Source organism: Leuresthes tenuis, unplaced genomic scaffold (assembly GCF_036924035.1).
Source record: "Leuresthes tenuis unplaced genomic scaffold, fLeuTen1.0.hap1 SCAF_16, whole genome shotgun sequence".
NCBI lineage: Eukaryota > Metazoa > Chordata > Actinopteri > Atheriniformes > Atherinopsidae > Leuresthes > Leuresthes tenuis.
The window spans coordinates 16,693,136-16,711,568 of record NW_027325370.1 but is presented as its reverse complement, the minus strand read 5'-3'; the positions used below and the strand labels follow the sequence as shown (position 1 = coordinate 16,711,568).

General features: G+C 39.5%; 1 protein-coding gene across 1 annotated transcript in view; it reads left to right on the top strand.

Annotated features, from left to right (window-relative positions):
- Positions 1-18,433, top strand: part of cpne9 (copine family member IX) — an 81,453-nt gene that overhangs the window by 51,161 nt on the left and 11,859 nt on the right. The window contains exons 7-16 of the mRNA XM_072367140.1: positions 5,634-5,697; positions 6,807-6,910; positions 8,569-8,673; positions 10,633-10,674; positions 10,944-11,019; positions 12,725-12,778; positions 13,008-13,069; positions 13,512-13,558; positions 15,373-15,554; positions 17,189-17,316. Of these exons, the coding sequence (XP_072223241.1) occupies positions 5,634-5,697; positions 6,807-6,910; positions 8,569-8,673; positions 10,633-10,674; positions 10,944-11,019; positions 12,725-12,778; positions 13,008-13,069; positions 13,512-13,558; positions 15,373-15,554; positions 17,189-17,316 (864 nt within the window). The remainder of the gene's footprint in view (positions 1-5,633; positions 5,698-6,806; positions 6,911-8,568; positions 8,674-10,632; positions 10,675-10,943; positions 11,020-12,724; positions 12,779-13,007; positions 13,070-13,511; positions 13,559-15,372; positions 15,555-17,188; positions 17,317-18,433) is intronic.

The following is an 18,433-nucleotide window of genomic DNA, read 5'->3' as shown; positions in this document are numbered from 1 at the left end:
CAGCCAAAAACATTACCCCAACATTAACCAGCGCTCTGTAAAGAACCAGTTGTGTGTTTGACGTCACTTTATAATCAAACGGCAAACGGCAGCTCTGGTCTGTTGTTTCCCCTTAGCCTTTCACTGCTTATGAAATGGCTTCCAGCAGCCTTATTTCGATAGTATTTTGTGAAGGTGCTGCGAAGACAGTAAACATTCTAAATCATTCTAAACTATTTGGTATATCTGACTTGTATAATTCACAGCTCACAGGGTTATAAATACTGACACGTAACATGTCTCTATGGCCTCAAATGCATCTGACGATGAGAGAGACAACAAGCTTAATACCTAAAGCCAAGCAGAGGAACTGCATGCCATTATTATTCTGCAGCCCTGTTATGCTCCAGAGTCTGAACAGTTCTTGAATCCAGTGGGCGACCTGACGGGTGTGCAGATGGAAACACTGCGCTGATAAATTCATAAATAATTCCTTCACTGTTGCTGGGAACAGTGAGGGAATCCATCAACTTGAAAAGTACGTCATGCAAGGCTGTGGATTTAAGAGACGAGGCGTGGATGGCTAACACGCTCCTCTCTTTCCTCCCCCATGTCTTTAAGTCGTTTCACTTACAAGGCCTCTTCTTTTTCTTCTTTGTCTCAACTTCTGTCAGTTCTGTCTTGCTGCTGCTTCTTTGTCTTTAATATCAAAGCTCAATATGTCTGTGTTGTTTTCATGAGGATGGTGTTCAGCATTCTGCTTTATCGTGGAACTTAACTGGGACACGGTTTAAATATTCAGTGTCAGTGGACAACCGCTTTGCCTGCTGGCTTTAATTCAGTTCGTCTTTTTCCAGAAGTTGGATTTGGATGACACTATGGGCCAATTCAGCAGATGAAAATGTACAAATATCACTCCTTGCAAGCAAAAAAGAAACAACAAAGGGAGGGTCTGTAAAAGCCAAACATGATTTTTAATGAATATTGTAGAAGGTGTGGATTTATTCATTCTCACATTATAACCAGGCCATTATTAAAAGCTCAGCTGCATCGAATTACAAATCAAAATGACTCTATTTTCATTATGATGCTGTGTGCTGCAGGCATGAAGTAACGATATGTGTTGCACAGAAATGTCTGTGCTTGTGTGTTTAAGAAGGAAAATGGAGTAAAAAAACCTAGATATCAAGGTCCAAACACATTGAGACAGTCTTATATAATCTGACTCAGCTTTTTAAACACTGAATGTACATTTAAAAAGCATGAATGTTTCTGTTTTCTCTATTCTTTGTTCCAATGACTTAAGCCTCACATTGTACGCTCTGAATGGAATCAAATAAAAGTCTATCAGTGACATGAACTTCTAGCTTATAACATGGAGAAACCTAACAGGGAGCGAGAGAGAGAGCTCAGTATTTGTTGTTGCATTGTTGTCATAAAGGATAAAGATCGGTGCAGATCTGTTGTATGAAAATGATAATGTTCAAGAAGGAAAATGAACTAATGAATATTGCCTGATGTGTGAGAAAATGCTGAAACTTCCAATTTGCAGATTCGACAGACAAGGAGAGAAGCAAAAAACTGCCTTTTTTAATTTTCTAGACCACCTAGGTCCATATGAAAGAATACAGTACTTACATTACAGTAAACCCACACATTCTAAAGACTATTTTAAACACAGTTTGGGATTTGTGAAACCTTTTATCCTGTTTGTGAAAATAAAAAACAACAACAAAAAAAACCAACCCCAAAACATTTAAAGTTTGAAATACTGTTTGCTGTCTGTGAGAACACATTTAACACATTTACAATTAAATGTAGAGGTTAGATTATCAGAAAATCATTGTAATTAAAAGAAAAAGTAAACACCCAGTGAGCATCAGTTCAGCTGATTGAAGCTGACAGACTCAGTTAGGTGGTATCTCAGATTGAATAACACTCCCATTCATGAGGCAGATGGGTTACAAAAACTGAAGACCACCTTGGGTCCCAGTTTTGTTGGCCAAGAACAGAAAACCGAGGCAGCAGTAGGCTCAGACTGACCAGACTTTGACAGTCGAAGGCTGGATAAACGTTGTCAGGTCTAATGAGGCAGAGCAGGATGAATAAGGACCCCAACCTGTTTTGTATCTGCAGTCCGGTATGCTGCTGGTAGTGATACTGTGTATTCTTGGCACACTTCCCCCCTTAATAGCAATCAGCTATAGTAGAAAGCCTGTCAGAGTATGTGTATCTCCATATATCCACAACAATGAGTATGGTTGAACCATTGAAAAACTGACCTTTTTATCATCATTTCCTTGATCTTAGTAAAAAAATGATGAAGGAGAAAATTACAAGGACTCAGAAAAAGACAACTGCACTTCAGTGAGAGTCCAAACACTGAGCTTTGAAGTTGTTCTGCAACACTGATGCAGCTCTTGAAAAGATATGTCACAAAATGTGCATTAGATACTTTCTCTAATGCAGAGGTTGTCAAAATGTGAGGCGGGCCTCTACAGGTAGGGCTCCAAATAGTTTTAGGGGAAGTTCAGTGAGTGGGTGGGGGGGATTTTGAATGTATAAGAAATGTTTGTGATGTGGTTAAAGAGCTTAGGTACGTTAGTTCTGGGAAGATTTGACTGGCTGATCTCCCCAAAGTAAGAAACTATTGAGTACCTCAAAGATGAATAATCAAGCATCAATATGTAATCAATTTGGTCTACTTAAGTGTGTCTGGGGCTATGGGAAACTATGGGAAAGGTGGAGTGAGTCTTTTTTTTTCAAAACTTTTTCTCATCCTTTGAAGATCCCTGGTCTATTGTAGTCTTATCATATAATTTCAAAGAGGAAGGTTCTTATACATCACATTAGTATCATATTAATCCATGCATCCATACATTTTCTGAAGCTTGCAGAGATCCCCAGACTTCCTTCTCCCCAGCCCCTACCTCCAGCTCTTCCAGGGGGACACTGTTGTTCTCAAGCCATCTGAGGGATACAATCGCTCTAGCTGATGCTGGGTCTGTGGAACATGTCCAAAACACCTCTCCTGGGAGGTTTCGGGAAGGTCACTCATTCCCAAGACATACCCAAGTGGATAATCCACCTTTTTCCACCTGAGGTCTGTGGCGTCCAACTTGAAGCGCTAATTATGATGGCAGCTGCTTCACACTCCGCTGCAAACTGCCCCAGTGCCAGCTGGAAGTCTCCACTGGATAAAGCTAACACGACGACATATTCTGCAAAGAGCAAAGACCCTAAGATGACTCGCCGGCCCAGGGGACCCTTAATGTAATAAGATATAATATGAAATATTATTAATTGTTATCATTAAGAACTTAAGTAAAAAGCACATCAGTGAGCTTTATTGTGTCACAGGTTGTTCGTTCATTTCCATGAATCCAGGGTAGAAGACTGTATGAAAGTAATCGAGCATCGCTTTGAGAGATGCAGCCGCAAGGAATAGAGAGACGGATTTCCTTTCATAAAGGATAATCCAGAAGTGTATCCTGTAGAAATTACAGAAGGCATTACAGCTCCTTTCCTCAGCTTTAAGAAGAATTTAAACAGCTTTTATCATGGCTGCCGCTCAAAGCTTTCCAGGTAATTTCTCTTAGTAAGGAGCCATTTTTCAAACATATGTCGAGATGTTCAGCGGTCTTCCCAGTCGCCCTATTTAAGAGATCCAAATGCGAGCAGCAACATACAGTGAAGAAACAGGTATAAAGGTGAAACTTATTAGCTCTATCAGTGAACAAACAAGTGTTTTTATTTTGTCTGAACTTTATCACTCACTTACAATGGAGGAGTAGCAAATTTATTGCTGCATTTTCCTGCAATAATTCAGATAACAGAATCACCCTAGAAACTGATCTGGCTGAATTATAATAGCAGTCATACCTACGCAATTTAAAAAATGGATATCCCTTTTAGACGGCAGATTCACAATGGAATCCAGTTTTTGCTCACAACTAGATTCATCACTGCCTCTGAGCGCAGCTGTTGTTTAAAAAGAAGTGAAAAGCTGATGAGATGTTGACTCATTGCTGCAAAGCGATATTCAGATAAACTGGTGGAAGTAGCTGGGAATCTCACACTGACTGTAATCGCAATCAGCAGTTGTAGTTTTAGACGCATGTTGCTTGGAACTCGGCTGCCAGAGCCTCCTGCCAGCACATGAAAGCATCGCATCACGACCAAGTGCCAGAAACAAACCAATCTGTCCAGTAAATTAATATTATGATAAAACTGTCAGATTTACGAGGACTTGTTTTACTCTTGGCTTCATGGCTACATGCTAAGAAAATGAGGCTTTGATGTGAAGGCACATCAGAGCATTCTCTCATCTTTCTTCATCATACCTTCATTTCCATCCTCATGTATATGCCACCTCCCCCCCTCCAGCCCTTTTAAAAATTACAATGAAGCAGCGCTCAGGCTTGGCCCTTTTGTGCCTGACTGTCAGCAAATTGTACACCCTCATTTTTCTCCTCTCTCTCCCAGTCTGCTCCTTCTTTTTGCTCCTCCATGTCACCACTGTAGACATCCACTGCGCTTTAAAAAAAAAGTCTCCTTCTCTTGTGACGGTTCAGCGAGTTGTCCTTTCATCACAGTCGTTAATGTGTCAAGACTTCACATTCAATATAAGTTTGAATACGAACAACAAAAGAAAAGAGAAGAAACAAGCCTTACAAGCTGAAACCTTGAACATTTGGTGGAAAAGAGTCAGTGATGCAAGGCATGCATGCATGTGCACCCCTGCACAGGGTTTTGTTCTCATCTGGGAGTCATTCCTCTGAACAGCCTGTCTTTTAAAAGAGATCCCACATTTTCATCGTGTATTATGTTCCAAATATATGTGGTCTGGTGATGCTAATCTGCTAAAAATCTAGCTAAACTGCTATATTAGCATTTTTATACTTAAAAAGCAAACCTTGTATATGATTAGGAGTTTGAATTCAACAGCCAACAAAAATTTGAATCCGCTTCAATCACTTGAGCAAATACTTGACTTCTTCCCCTGTGGTGTTTTTAGTCCTGAATAACACACTGTGGAGGCTATATGGGCCAACTGTTAAATGTCTGTCTTTGGGGCACCAGGATGCAGGTTGGTACAAACACACTGAAACCTGTAGCATTACGTCTTTATAGGACAAGCACAATGGTCAAACAAAAGATCAATTAAGGCACCAATCGACTGAAACTGAGCAGAAAGCTCCAGAAAACAAGCAAATTTCCACAATCAGGTTGATTATAGGTTTGATGTAGCTTTGGTGATGCTGAGGTCATTTTTATGATGATAATGCAGATATGAAATAAAAACAGTTTTATTTCAGACGTGTTATTTTTTCTTTTTTTTTACTCCGTAAACCTGCGGAATGAACATCGTCAAACAACGGTGATTTTATACCAAAGGTTGTGTCTTTACAGCTTTCCTCATTCTGATGTTGCAAGCACCACAGGCTGGTTGGTGTTTCCACCACTTGTAGTCTATTTTTAGAAATGGATAGCCCATTAGAGAGTAAGTGCAGGTCCCTGCTTGAGCTTTTCTTGGAAACAGCATAATAACAGCATATAGCTATAAATGACATCTGCTTTGTGCTTTTGTAAGTCATATTGTTACCATCTTTTGCAATCTTTCCCCATGTCTCTTCCTCTCCTTATGCTCTCAGTGGAATTCCTGGGAAGAAGTGTGGTGTCATTATCCTGGCTGCAGAGGAGCTCAGTAACTGCAGGGTCAGTAAGAACACACGTAAACCTGCACACAACCCAAGTGCAGCTGGAACATTATCATCTGACCAGTATTTTGTTCACTTATTATATTAAATTTTTTTTTTTTATCAACTCTGGTTCTGGTGTTGTACAAGTTTTTCCACACAGAAATAAATCCCCCCACACAACTATACAGATGCACACCTTGATGGAAAAACTTTAAACATTTGGTGACCAGAACCAATCCTTTACCCCTGCCCATCCTGTCCCGTTTTAAGCCCTTTATATTTTGTTAGCGAGGCCTCTCCGAACTTCTCTAAATGTGGTTAAGATCATGTCAGGATGACTTTCTTTTATGAAGCAATGTTCTCCTCCAGGGTGCAATTTCCCCTGATGCAGTTATATATTAATATCAACCAGCAAGTCAGATGTTTGCAGAGTTTCCACTATGGGTGTGTGTGTGTGTGTGTGTGTGTGTGTGTGTGTGTGCTCCAGAGATCATTATGTGAACAGACTTACCTTGGCTGTGTTTACCATTGCTGCTATGGGAGGTTTTTCTCCTAACAAGATCCAAATGTTGTCAATGGCAAGCTTAGGTTTCCCATGATGCCTCATTACTTATCAATGTATCCTTCTTTCCTTCCTTCCTTCTTTCCTTCCTTCCTTCTTCATATCTACCTCTCTTGTCCATGACATCTCCAAACAGGAGCAGAAAAACACAAGTCCTCATTAACTGCTGTAACCGTTCATACATATGCATGAAGCATTCCCTCTGGCTCTCTGACTATATTGCAGACATCACCTAATAATATATATTTTCCTTTCAAATAAGATTTGTAATTCTTATAAAACAATGGATAACCATGGCTGAAATCTATGCATGAATCTCTTATTAAAGCACTCCCACCGCTGATGCGTTCAGGTCCACATTTGCATCATCTTCCTGCCAAACTATTTTTTTCACTTTTTTTCACATTACTTTGGGTTAATTTTCTAAACTGTTGCTCAAAAGTGCCACACAAGCCTTCGCCTTTGTTGCCAACAAATGAGTTCCAGAGGAGAAGGAGTTGCAGACTTTGAAATGAAATTGCATCAGAATCATTATGTTGAAAACTGCCTGTGTTCTCTGTCAGGATATCGCTACCATGCAGCTGTGTGCCAACAAGCTGGATAAGAAAGACTTTTTTGGGAAGTCTGACCCCTTCCTGGTTTTCTACCGCAGTAACGAGGATGGAACGTGAGTGTGGGCTGTCGAAGTGAGCTCAAATATTTACCTGTGTCCTCAGTATTATCCGCTTTTAAATTGGATCCCCTTGATCATTGCAATGAATGTACAAATATTCATGGATCCCTAGTAGTCGCTTAAATATATGTAAATTATTCAGATCTTAAACAGATTTCAGACCTTGATTTTAGCAGCCTTTTCAAAACCCCTTCTACTAATCATTTTTATAGATGATGCCCAGAAAGCCCTGTACCTCTTACTGTGAAAATCACCTGTTTCCTTTTATGTTTAAGAGTTCCACAGATTTTTTAAAAGCAGTTTAGATGTATCAGAGCTGGTTCAACTTTTGAAGCTTTTAAGAACCAGTTTGCTTTTCCACAGCCAGAGAACAACCAACGAGCCGAGAAATGAATTGACTTGACTTCATTTGACTTTAAACGTCTCTTTCAATGTATTATTCGATCCTCCCACTTGTTTATCCTGAAAATTTAGGGAAAATGAGAGAAACATTGAGCTCATCTTTCATCATCTCTCTTCTGAATTAAGCAGACTATAAACTACACTGGTTCTGTTTTTAAGAGCATGGCGGTCACACAGTGTAGCTGGTCTCGTTGGTCTTGATGACCCCTAATCTAAGCAGTTCTTTGCTCTGGACCAATACAGAGATGGTGCCACTGTAGCACCAGTTTTAGCAGCCTGCAATCAATGCATTGGTGGTCCAAACGGAAAGAGCTTGTTCTGAGTTCTGGCTCTGAACTGGCACAGGAACTTATTAGTCTGAAATGGAAACTGAAGAGAGCTGCCACAAAAATCTGCCCATAGAATGATAGTATTTTATCAAAGATGGCTATGAGGCAATTCAGCTATATGCTCTGGATCTAATCTTGTATATTCTATGTGAAGTTATAAGAAATATTAATCCACTGCCATAGAATTACAGATACAGAAACATACAGGCAGAGATACCTTAGCTTAGCATTACACTGCTAACTGCCAAGATTATTACAACTATTCAGCATGAGCATATTGTAGCAGTTTTAGTCTGACAAAGACATTTATATGATTGTCCAAAATCCCTAAACACAACCAGTGCATCTCTTATTAGAAAATTTTAGGCTTTTTTGGGCTTGAGGGAGCAGCCGGTTGTTTTAAAACCCTTCTAGCATTTATTGTGAAGTGACAACGTTACTTAAAGGTTAAGGCAGGACCCCCAGCAGACCCACTGGTGCTGCACAGTATCAAACACAGTGTAAAGTGTGTTGAAAAAGAGGCAGAGTGCACTGGCGTTGCACTGGAACAGTAAGCTTCTACCTGCACATACAGTGTATCCTCCCCACTGCAAAGTCACCCCACTGAATCAATTTAGTTGCATGTTTTATTTCTTTCTTAATTTAGCCCTATCTAGTTATCTTTCAGAATGTAACTTTCTTCCACATATGTGCCTTGTGGAGATGTTTGCACCAATAAAAGAAGATGTGGTATTCTGCCACATCGCCCAGATCTACTTAAGCAGATATTAATAAAAGAAAGACAGAACAACCGACTGTAGAAGGCATCTGGCAGAATTACAGAGGAGGATAAGGGAGGTGGGACTATTTTCACTGGTATGATGTGAGTAATATGAATGTTCTCTCCCATTTGAGGCCTCACATCTGGTAATTTTCCGGTAGGTTCACCATCTGCCACAAGACGGAGGTGATTAAGAACACGCTGAACCCGGTGTGGCAGCCCTTCACCATCCCTGTTAGAGCTCTGTGCAACGGCGACTATGACAGGTCAGAAAAAATTTTGCACAATTCTATTATGTCACACCATGTTACTCTGTCACCACCACATTTAGGAAAACTATTCTATAAAGTTGTATATTTTATGAATATTGTTTGGCTCTGATTTTGCTCAAAGTACTGGCAGACTTTTCAGTGGATGACATCACAGGTTACTGGGGCGGTCAGAATAATGCCAGCAGTCGGTCGTGGTATCCCAGGGACCAGCACTGGTGTTATTGAGATTGACTCAGTTTTCACACAGCAGTGTTATACATTCAGAACCAGCTGCACTGTGCTCAGCATCTGTGATGGCCACTTGGTGTCGCGTATACAACTACATGCAGAAGCACATACAGACATGCACCGTGTCAATCTTGCAAGAATTGGAAGTATTATTGTCTTCTCTACAGTTTGATCCCCTTTAAGACAGAAGATGCATGTATGATATGTAGTGACAAATACTTAGCCTTTGTTGGAGGCTTTTGTGTTGGTGTATTGTCTGAGGTTAAGGACGCTCTGAGCTATAAAAGTGCTTGCTTTTGCAATCACCCCATGAAAGAAACCGCAACAAATAAAGCCTGACAATCAGTTTACATACAAACAGATTGCTGACTATGAGACCATGTTTAAGGCAAAAGAGTATCAGAGCTGCTTCCATCTGTAGCTGAGAGGAAGGTCAGCTGACGTGGGCTGCTGAATGCGATGAATCAACCCTGAATCACAATATTGCTCTCATGTGTTATAGGTAAACATTTGGAAATGTGTTTTTTAGTCTTTACCTCAATCTAATCTTTATAGCACTTTTCCATCACAAGTTATTTAAATGGCAAAAACAAGACTTAGAAAAGAAAACAAGATTTAAAATAGAGGAGTTTTAATAAAGATTACCAGCAAATAGAATTTTCCAATAGCAGTAAAATATAATGAAATAGCAAATAATAATTAGGCTCCCAAAGCGGGATCTGGTCCCACAGTAAGGAACCAGGTCTCTTTGCATCTCATTCCAGGCCTGGAAGTTGACCTGTATTCTCTCAGTGAAGTACTCTTGTGTGGTGATAGTGAAAGGGCTTATAGATAGGGCAGAGCTTGGCCATCAAAGAGTTGGTATGCACTCAAAAGTTTTTCAGGAAGCCAATGTACTGAGGGTGAAACGGGGGAAATGTGATCTCGCTTGGCGGTAGCAATCAATGCCCTGACCACATTATTTTGGATCAACTGAAAGAGGAAATTCAAGGAACTGTTTGGACTCCCAGCCAAGATTGCATTGCGGTGGTCCAGCCTAGACGTGATAAATGCATAGATCAGTTTTTTCAAGCATTGCTTGGGGACAGGATTCTCCTGATTTTGTTGATATTCTGCAGATGAAAGGAAGCTGCTGGAGAGAACAGTTCAATATGTGAAATAAAAGACGAATCCATCCTCAAAAATGAGTCCAAGGTTCCTCAGTGTAGCACTGGAAGCTAAGGTGATGTCTTGTTACAGTAACTATCTTGTGGACAGAGAATATCTGAGGTTTTACAGCATGAGCGTGGTGTTAAAAGCCTCTCTGCTGGGTATGTTAATGACTTTCTATAACCTGAAACATTTTAACCAAATTGAGTGTCGTTCATATCATGCAGCCCAGTAACATATAGTGTCTCTGGCTCTTCACATGGGACTGAAATTGCATTTGTGGTAATTCATGCAAACTTAGCATCCTTTATTCATTTTTCTCTCCCACATGTGAAAATTGATCGTTCTCACAGGTTTGAAAGTAATGTGAGCACAGAGCTCACATAATAACCAGTACCTGCTGTGCCAACAATCGTCCTTTCCATGGGACATTATTTATTCAGTGAATGTGTAATTGTTCTATCTGCTCCTGGTGTGACGGAAATAAAAGTTTTTTTTTCTTTTTTTTTGACAGGAGGTTAACTAATGGAAAGTAGACTGACTGAAATAAGAGCCTCTGTCTTTATTTTTTTTCAGGACTGTGAAGGTAGACGTCTATGATTGGGATCGGGATGGAAGGTAAAGAGCACTGTGGATAATGACTCGGTACAGGCTTATGATTCACACCGATGCCTCCTGAAATGTCAAAAAGAAATGAAATGTCTTCTGTATATTCTGTTGGGGAAAACTTTGCGAAAAACTTATTAAGACAAGCTGTGAGACTGTGCACAAGCTGGGAGTTTGATGGGAACAAAGATGGGGAGAAAGATATAATAATTTTTCTCAGATTATGAAATTCGTGCTCATGCTTGCCTGTCTGTGTGGGCGTATTTTATTTTTATCTGCAGACACGACTTCATTGGAGAGTTCACCACCAGCTACAGAGAGCTGTCTCGGGGGCAGAACCAGTTCAATGTCTATGAGGTGAGATACAAAATTATTGTTGCTTCTCATCGCTGTGAACCTTGCAAATCCAGATGTAGGTTTTTCATCTTCTGGTCGACTCTCCGAAGGTAGAGGGAATTCCGCAGCCCTCGTAACAGCTTTTACACCCTCGAATCTGAAGGATTGAGATTGATTCCACATAAAAGCTGGTAAAAGCAGATGGTCTCAACTAAAAAGCAGAAATATTTGATAAAACCTGACACTCACCCAACACAGAAAAATAAGCGAAATGTTTTTCCCAAACAGATTGCCAATTAAAATCACACAAAAGAAGATCCTGTACTGTTCAGTTTTCATTCTTTATGGCCTCATTTTTATGATAATAGCACTATAGTCATACAGCAGCTACCGTGCTTATGTGCTTTTTCTCCAAAGGAGGATGAACTCCATCCACAAATTGAAAATCCTCCTCTACCATCAAACCCCAGAACTTTTAATTAGTAATCCAAAGAACAAACTCAGTTCCAAAAAGGTTGTGTCGCTGTTTGAAATGTATTTAAAAAACATTGAATGCAATGATTTTTAAATCTCACAAACTAATATTTTTTGTAAAAGGAGAAACAATGCTATACAGCATGGCTCTCATCACATTCAAAATTAGCTAATATTTTTCACAAAATTGTGAAATGTTTAACCTGAGCTTTGGTTTGGCTTATATTTTAGATTTCTTCGAGCTATTTGGGGTTAGGAGGAACCAATAAATATGATAACCAGATATCATCTAGAAACATTAAGCTCCTTTTGAAAAAAAATGTCCACATATGGGGGTCTGATAACGAGAAATGTGATGTCCACGTATGTGGATGACAGGTTTTAGGGAGGCTAACTTTCAACATTTGATCTTTTTTTTTGTTATTGTGAATGAAATATTTGTTTTAAGAGATTTAAGAGCTTCCGGTCTAAAGAAGCACTCGCTCAGGCTCCGCATATTAACTTCTACATAGACCAAAATACAAGTCAATGCACTATAGTACCAGCAGCTACAGACAAGGGCCATCACAATATGCCCAATCCATGTTGTTTATAATGGCCATGATGATATTTGTTCTGTTTATTACACATTTTACCATGCGTTTGGGCTGTAATATTGGGACTGGGTTACAATAATGTTACAGCAATAATCTCCACTCACCAGGACAATCTCACTATAACATCAAAAAGTCCCAGCTCTTTGGATCTCCATTTTGTAATTTGGAGCTTCAAAAGTAAATTAGAATATGATAGAAAAGAAGAAAGTAGAAAGCAAGTTATTTATTGGGGGAGGACAGCTTCTTAACGGTTTTGCTGGAAAAAAGAAATCTGCATCTACATGCTCAACCATTAGCTATTAAACTCTTGAACTGCTAACTCCATTAAAAGCTGCAGCTCGTTAAATTCTGCTCAACCGAGGGGCGCTTGGCTCTAAGCAAACACATCAATATGAAAGCTGCAGAAGATGAAGAAAGAAAGAGTCGAACGATTAAATGCTGTAAAAGAAAGAAGAAAATTTACCAACAAAATGTATCAGTGGAAGGGATGAATGATCAGCTTTCCATCAGTTTTTGTATCAGTTTAAGTTCACGGCCTGGTGTTGTTATCAGGGATCTGCTGAATTATTCATGCTCATGATTGAGCATCACAAAGTGCTATGAAGTGGTTTCTATAAGTGTCCTCTCAATCGCTAATTTACTTTTTTCTTCTGTAGGTTTTAAATCCTAAGAAGAAAGGCAAAAAGAAGAAATACATCAATTCTGGGACTGTAAGTGTGCCCAGATGACCTGTGTCAGCCTGTCGTTTCCACTGCTTTGCTATTTGATGTTATTTTGAAGATGGGTATCGTCACCTCTTATGTCTTCCTCTCCCTCACTGACTCTAATGCCCTTTGACACCCGTTTGTCTTGTTTTCCAACCTGCCTCCCTGGTTCCTCTCCCTCGATCCTTCTCTGGTCACCACTCCGAATGTGTGTGTGTGTGTGTGTTTGTGCCAGGTAACTCTGCTGTCCTTCAAAGTGGAGTCAGAGTATACCTTTGTGGATTTCATCCGAGGAGGGTGAGTGGAATAACAATTAGTGCACACTCACAGTGAGTGTCGGAGGCCACCATTTTGTTTGCTTTTCCCTCTCTCAGTGTGTGTGTGTGTGTGTGAGGATTCTTGAACTGAATTTCCCAAAAGCTCATTTGTGAACATTGTACTGAATTCCTATTTGCTCTGAGCGAATGAAGTCTTGGCAAAGGTTGCATTGGTAAATATAGCTAGTAGATATAGTTGGACTCATTTATTCAGTTCATTAACTTTTAATTACTGGTTCTCTTTGTTTTACTTAATTAAATCTCCTGGATGGTGAAGAGTCTGTTGTCATACCAAACTATTTAGCCAAAACATTTGGTAAACTGATTAGATTTTTGGTTCATTATGTTGGTGTATCTTTATGTTGGACAGTCAGTATTAAGTATGCAAAAGTTTGTTGTTATTCTTACTTTATTTGCAACAGGACACAGCTGAACTTCACAGTAGCTATCGACTTCACAGCGTCTAATGGTAAGTCACAGACTGGCCTACGTTTAGATGCATGATATATTCATTTATTGTTTAATCATCCTTTTTTTCTGCCCTCCAACAATGTACACAAAGACCACAAGCGATACCTGACACAGGTTACAGGACGTCCATATAAATGGGTGTAACGAATCATTCGTCAAGTGGATTTTTCACACCGCTCAGCAACTTTTGCTAAAGCTACAAACTGTAGCTGGTATAGCTGTAGGGATGGCAGTGTTCATCTGTGTCAACAACCTTTGTAAAGGATTAAATGGCTGTTTTTAAAGTCTCCACCACAGGGCCGAAGTCAGTTGAACTGGAGGTGGAAAAAAATTGGTTTAGACATTATTGTTCCCCCAATTTATTAAATCGGTTGATTCTGCTGATCTGTCCTTTGGTTTCGAGTGAAATCTCTCACATTTTCTCATAGTCTCATCTGGCGCCATCCTAAAGTCAAAATTCCAGTTTTTCATTTTTGCAAATCAAATGGCATACAAAATGTGCTTAATTTTTATTTGAGTTTAGCACTATAAAATATGAGCATTTTATCATGCTATACTCAGATTATCAGAGGAACGGGGTTTTAAAAAAAAAAGAAGTAGTTGAATCAGTCAAAAGATTAGATATTCTAGTATGAAAGCCCATTTACTTACTTTGATCGACTATAATGTTTCATACACATACGTCTGAATTTATGGCAAACAAAGCGGTTTGAATAGGGGCTGTAAAAGTAAACAAACATGTCTGATAAATTCTTTTGTTTTGGGTTAATTTTTTCACACCAGCACTTACTGACGATGCTGCCACCTCTGACAACCTAAAGTTGACACTCCTACTGTGAGCTGTAGTCAGAGCTGTACATAACAAAACACTTGGCTCAACATGCGTAATTGTTGGATCTTGCTTGAAAAATGATTTGGTGATTAGTTAAGCGCCTTGCTTTAGTAGCAGGTGTTCCGATTCCAACACTTATTGTGGTATCCCACCAGTAGTTTCTCTGAAAACTTGTTCAGAATGATTACAGATAAAGAGTTTGCTTTTAAAGTGCATGAGTTCAGCATCAAATTAGCTCCCCCCCCCCAAACATAGTTTAACTTATCCTTTTTTTTTACCGTTCACCAAATTTGTGATACCAAGAACACCTGCCTTGAATATGTTGTAACATTCATGCTTTTATTGATGAAACGTTCAGTCAACCATGTGTATCGCGCAGGTTGTGGGGTACATGTTTAATGTTTATCGTGTCCAGAGGCGCATGGTACACCTGCAGTGCAGTTGGAAACTCGATTGGATTAGAGGAAGTACATTGTCAGTGGGTGCGTTGGAGTGTGGAATCTATCATGGCTTATCAAATCAACCCCATCCTCTCATCTCATTTAAAAGAGTGGCCTCCTTTCAGAATGGAGGAGTGTCCAGAATAGCTTATCCCGAAGGGGAGAGGAGAGAGCTGGCAATTAGCTATGTTTGGGGATACCAATATGTGGTCAATGATTGTGGAACGGTCATTAAAGGAAGCAATATTGTCAGACATTAACATGGTATAATAAAGTTAGAACTCCTCATTATAAAGCTGTTTATGAGATTTGTTTTATTTTTTATTTTTAAGAGATTAAAAAGTAGATTGTTGCCTCTCCTGCAACTGTTTTTGTGTAGCAGCCACTAGTTTTCACATCCATAAAAAACAAACGAGCCAAAAGAAATATAAGGCATATGGTATTTTCTTGGTATTGTACTTATTTTGGGCTTTTCATTAGTTTTTCATCATTTCTGAGATATTTAGCAACTCACCTTTCATGTTGTGTTTGTCTTCTAAGGCAACCCATCCCAGCCTACCTCCCTCCACTATATGAGTCCCTACCAAATGAATGCATATGCCATGGCCCTGAAAGCAGTGGGAGAGATTATCCAGGACTATGACAGTGACAAGCTCTTCCCTGCCTACGGCTTTGGAGCTAAGCTGCCCCCTGATGGCAAAATCTCCCACGCATTCCCATTGGTAAGACACACAAACACACGCACTGAGGTATGAAATCACACATGCAGGGCACATCCGCACAGTTGGTTTGGAGCAGGAGATGTAGCACCAACAACAGCTGGTCGCATAAGTTGAGACGGTGGCTCATCTGCCTGCCAGCGGGAATCTCCCAGCAGCCCCTCCACTTGGCTCTTGCTCCCTCCTGAGGGAAGAGGCCAACTGCAGTCAGAAATCTCTGGATGCTGAGCTTAAGTGAAATCAACGTACCTGTGTTGTTAAACTCAAGATAACTACGTCCCCCTTTACAAAGTTAACTCAGCAGACAGCACAACAGGCAGGATCAGTAGTAATGGTTGGATTTTTATGGAAAAATCTTTTAGGCTTTCATGTTTATGTTTGTTCATATGAATAAATAATACATATTCTGGTCCCTACAGGGTCTTGGAAAAATTGAGAAATAACTTGTAACTTATTTTATTCAATAAAATTAAAGCTAAGATGCTGAAGCAGTGGGTGAAGAACTAAGAAAAATCCACCACAGCATTTCAGTCAGGTTGAGGTCTGGTCTTTGACTGGACCATTTAACCACCTCGATTCTTTTCTTTTTCAGACATTCTGAAAGATTTGCCTCTGTGTTTGGGATCATTGTCTTGTTGATGACCCAGTTTCAGTCAAGCTTTAGCTGTCGGACAGATGGCGTCACATTTGACTCTGGAATACTTTGGTATCCAGAGGAGTTCATGGTGGACTCAATCACTGCAAGGTGCCCAGGTCCTGTGGCTGCAGAACAAGCCCAAATCATCAGCCCTCCACCCCCGTGCTTGACAGCTGGTATGAGGTGTTTGTGCTGATATGCTGTGTGTGGATTTCTCCAAACGTGCTGCTGTGCATTATGACCAAACATCTCCACTTTGCTCTGGTCTGTCCAAAGGACATTGGTCCAGAAGCAGTTTGTTCAGATGTAACTTTGCAAACCTAAGCTGTGCTGCCATGTTCTTTTTTTAGAAAGAAGACGCTTTCTCCTGCAACCCTTCCAAACAAGCCATATTTGTTCAGTCTGTTTCTTATTGTACTGTCATGAACTTTAACATTTAACATGTTAACTGAGGCCTGTAGAGTTTGAGATGTAGCTCTTGAATGTCTTTCACCTGTGAATAATCTTTCTTTCTGTAAAATGATGGATGATGGTCTTATAACCCTTCCCAGGTTGATGGGCAGCAACAATTGCTTCTCTAAGATCATTGCTGATGTCTTTCCTCCTTTATATTGTGTTAACACACACCTGAATGCTCCAGAGCAGCAAACTGACAAAACATCTGCTTTTATAGAGGTGCTCACACCTGTTGATGATCAGTAATCAATTGAATTTGATTAGCAGCACCTGGCTGCTACTTACCCTCTTTATTCCCATGGAAGAAGTGAGCATGTTCTTTCTTTTTTTTTTCTTCTCAATTTGACTTTGTTTTTGTTAAACAGGGTTTAACAAACCACTTGCAGTTGTTAATAGATGTAAATCAAATGTTATCGTGACTGACAGCAGGGTAGTTAACATATCTTTAACTGCAATACAAGTACAACTGCATGCATGTCCTGCGTGGATGAATGTTTATTGTTTGGCACTGTGAGATATGCTTTCTAAATGTTGTGTGCTGCAGAGCAGTGATGGTGATAACCCAAACTGTGTGGGCATAGAGGGAGTTCTGGAGGCATATTTCCAGAGCCTGAGGACAGTGCAGCTGTATGGGCCCACTAACTTCGCACCTGTTATCAACAAAGTGGCAAAGTAAGTTTGAAAGCACGTCTACACAAATAGGGGATGTAATTATTCCTCACATGTCTTCTGGCTTATTGCTGTCTCACCCAAAATGAAGGGATATTTCTGTTAATTTCGAATTTCTATGCCTGGATGTTTAACAGGTCTTATAAAGTGACATGACTCATAAGCAGCAGATTAGAGGTAAAAACATATTTATGAAACATTAGATGGCAAGTTAACATATGAAGGATTAGGGAGGTAACAGCCCCACATCAGCAAATAATCACATTTATTCTGAGTCTGATTCTGGTTGTTTTGGAACACTTGATAAATTGTTTTTGGCGAAAGGTGGATTTTTCTACTTGTTTGAGTTAAAGCCCAAATCTTAAGCCCAAATCACATCTTAAACATTTACATTTTACAAAAAGAATATGTTTTCAAACAGGATCTTGATGATTTCAGCTGATGGCTGGTTAACAAGGAGTTTTTCTGAAAAAGAAGAGGAAGATATGAAAAGAAAAATGAAATGTTTCTCTAGTTTCCCTTGTTAACAAATCAAAATACTGAGGTGAAGAGTCATTAACCTACTAAACTAATTTGTTTTTAAGCATTATTCCAAGATATGAGACCCTTTACTCTTAATTTCTATTTGTTAAAAAGACTGAAATTACATAAAAACATATTTGCACACAAAAGGAAGGATTTCTAAAGAAGGTGGCAGCTTTTGTACAATAAAATCATGTTTAAAGATGAATGTGGTTTGTGTCAGAAAGTGTATATCAGCAAGCAGCTGTTTTAAAAACTATATCATCAGCATAGAAATGCATCTTTGTGTGGTGAATGTTCCCTTCTGTATTCTTTATTTTAAATGCTAAACAAGTACAAAGAAAATGTCCTATGGTACCCTTTTATTTATTCATTTTTCAAAGCTTGGAGCAAATGCATCTGTTCTGGGTCATGGTATCTGCTATTATCTATTTTACTTTCTGCAGAGTTGGAAGACAAAGGTTTTAAAGAAATCTGGAGATATCTAAGTTTTTAAAAAAAAAGTGCGTAGAGGTACTGTGGCAGCACAGTGTTATTTGTTTGAACAGGTAAACACACAGGACATTTTCTTCTTTGTTCTCTTCTCAAAATGGAGTGG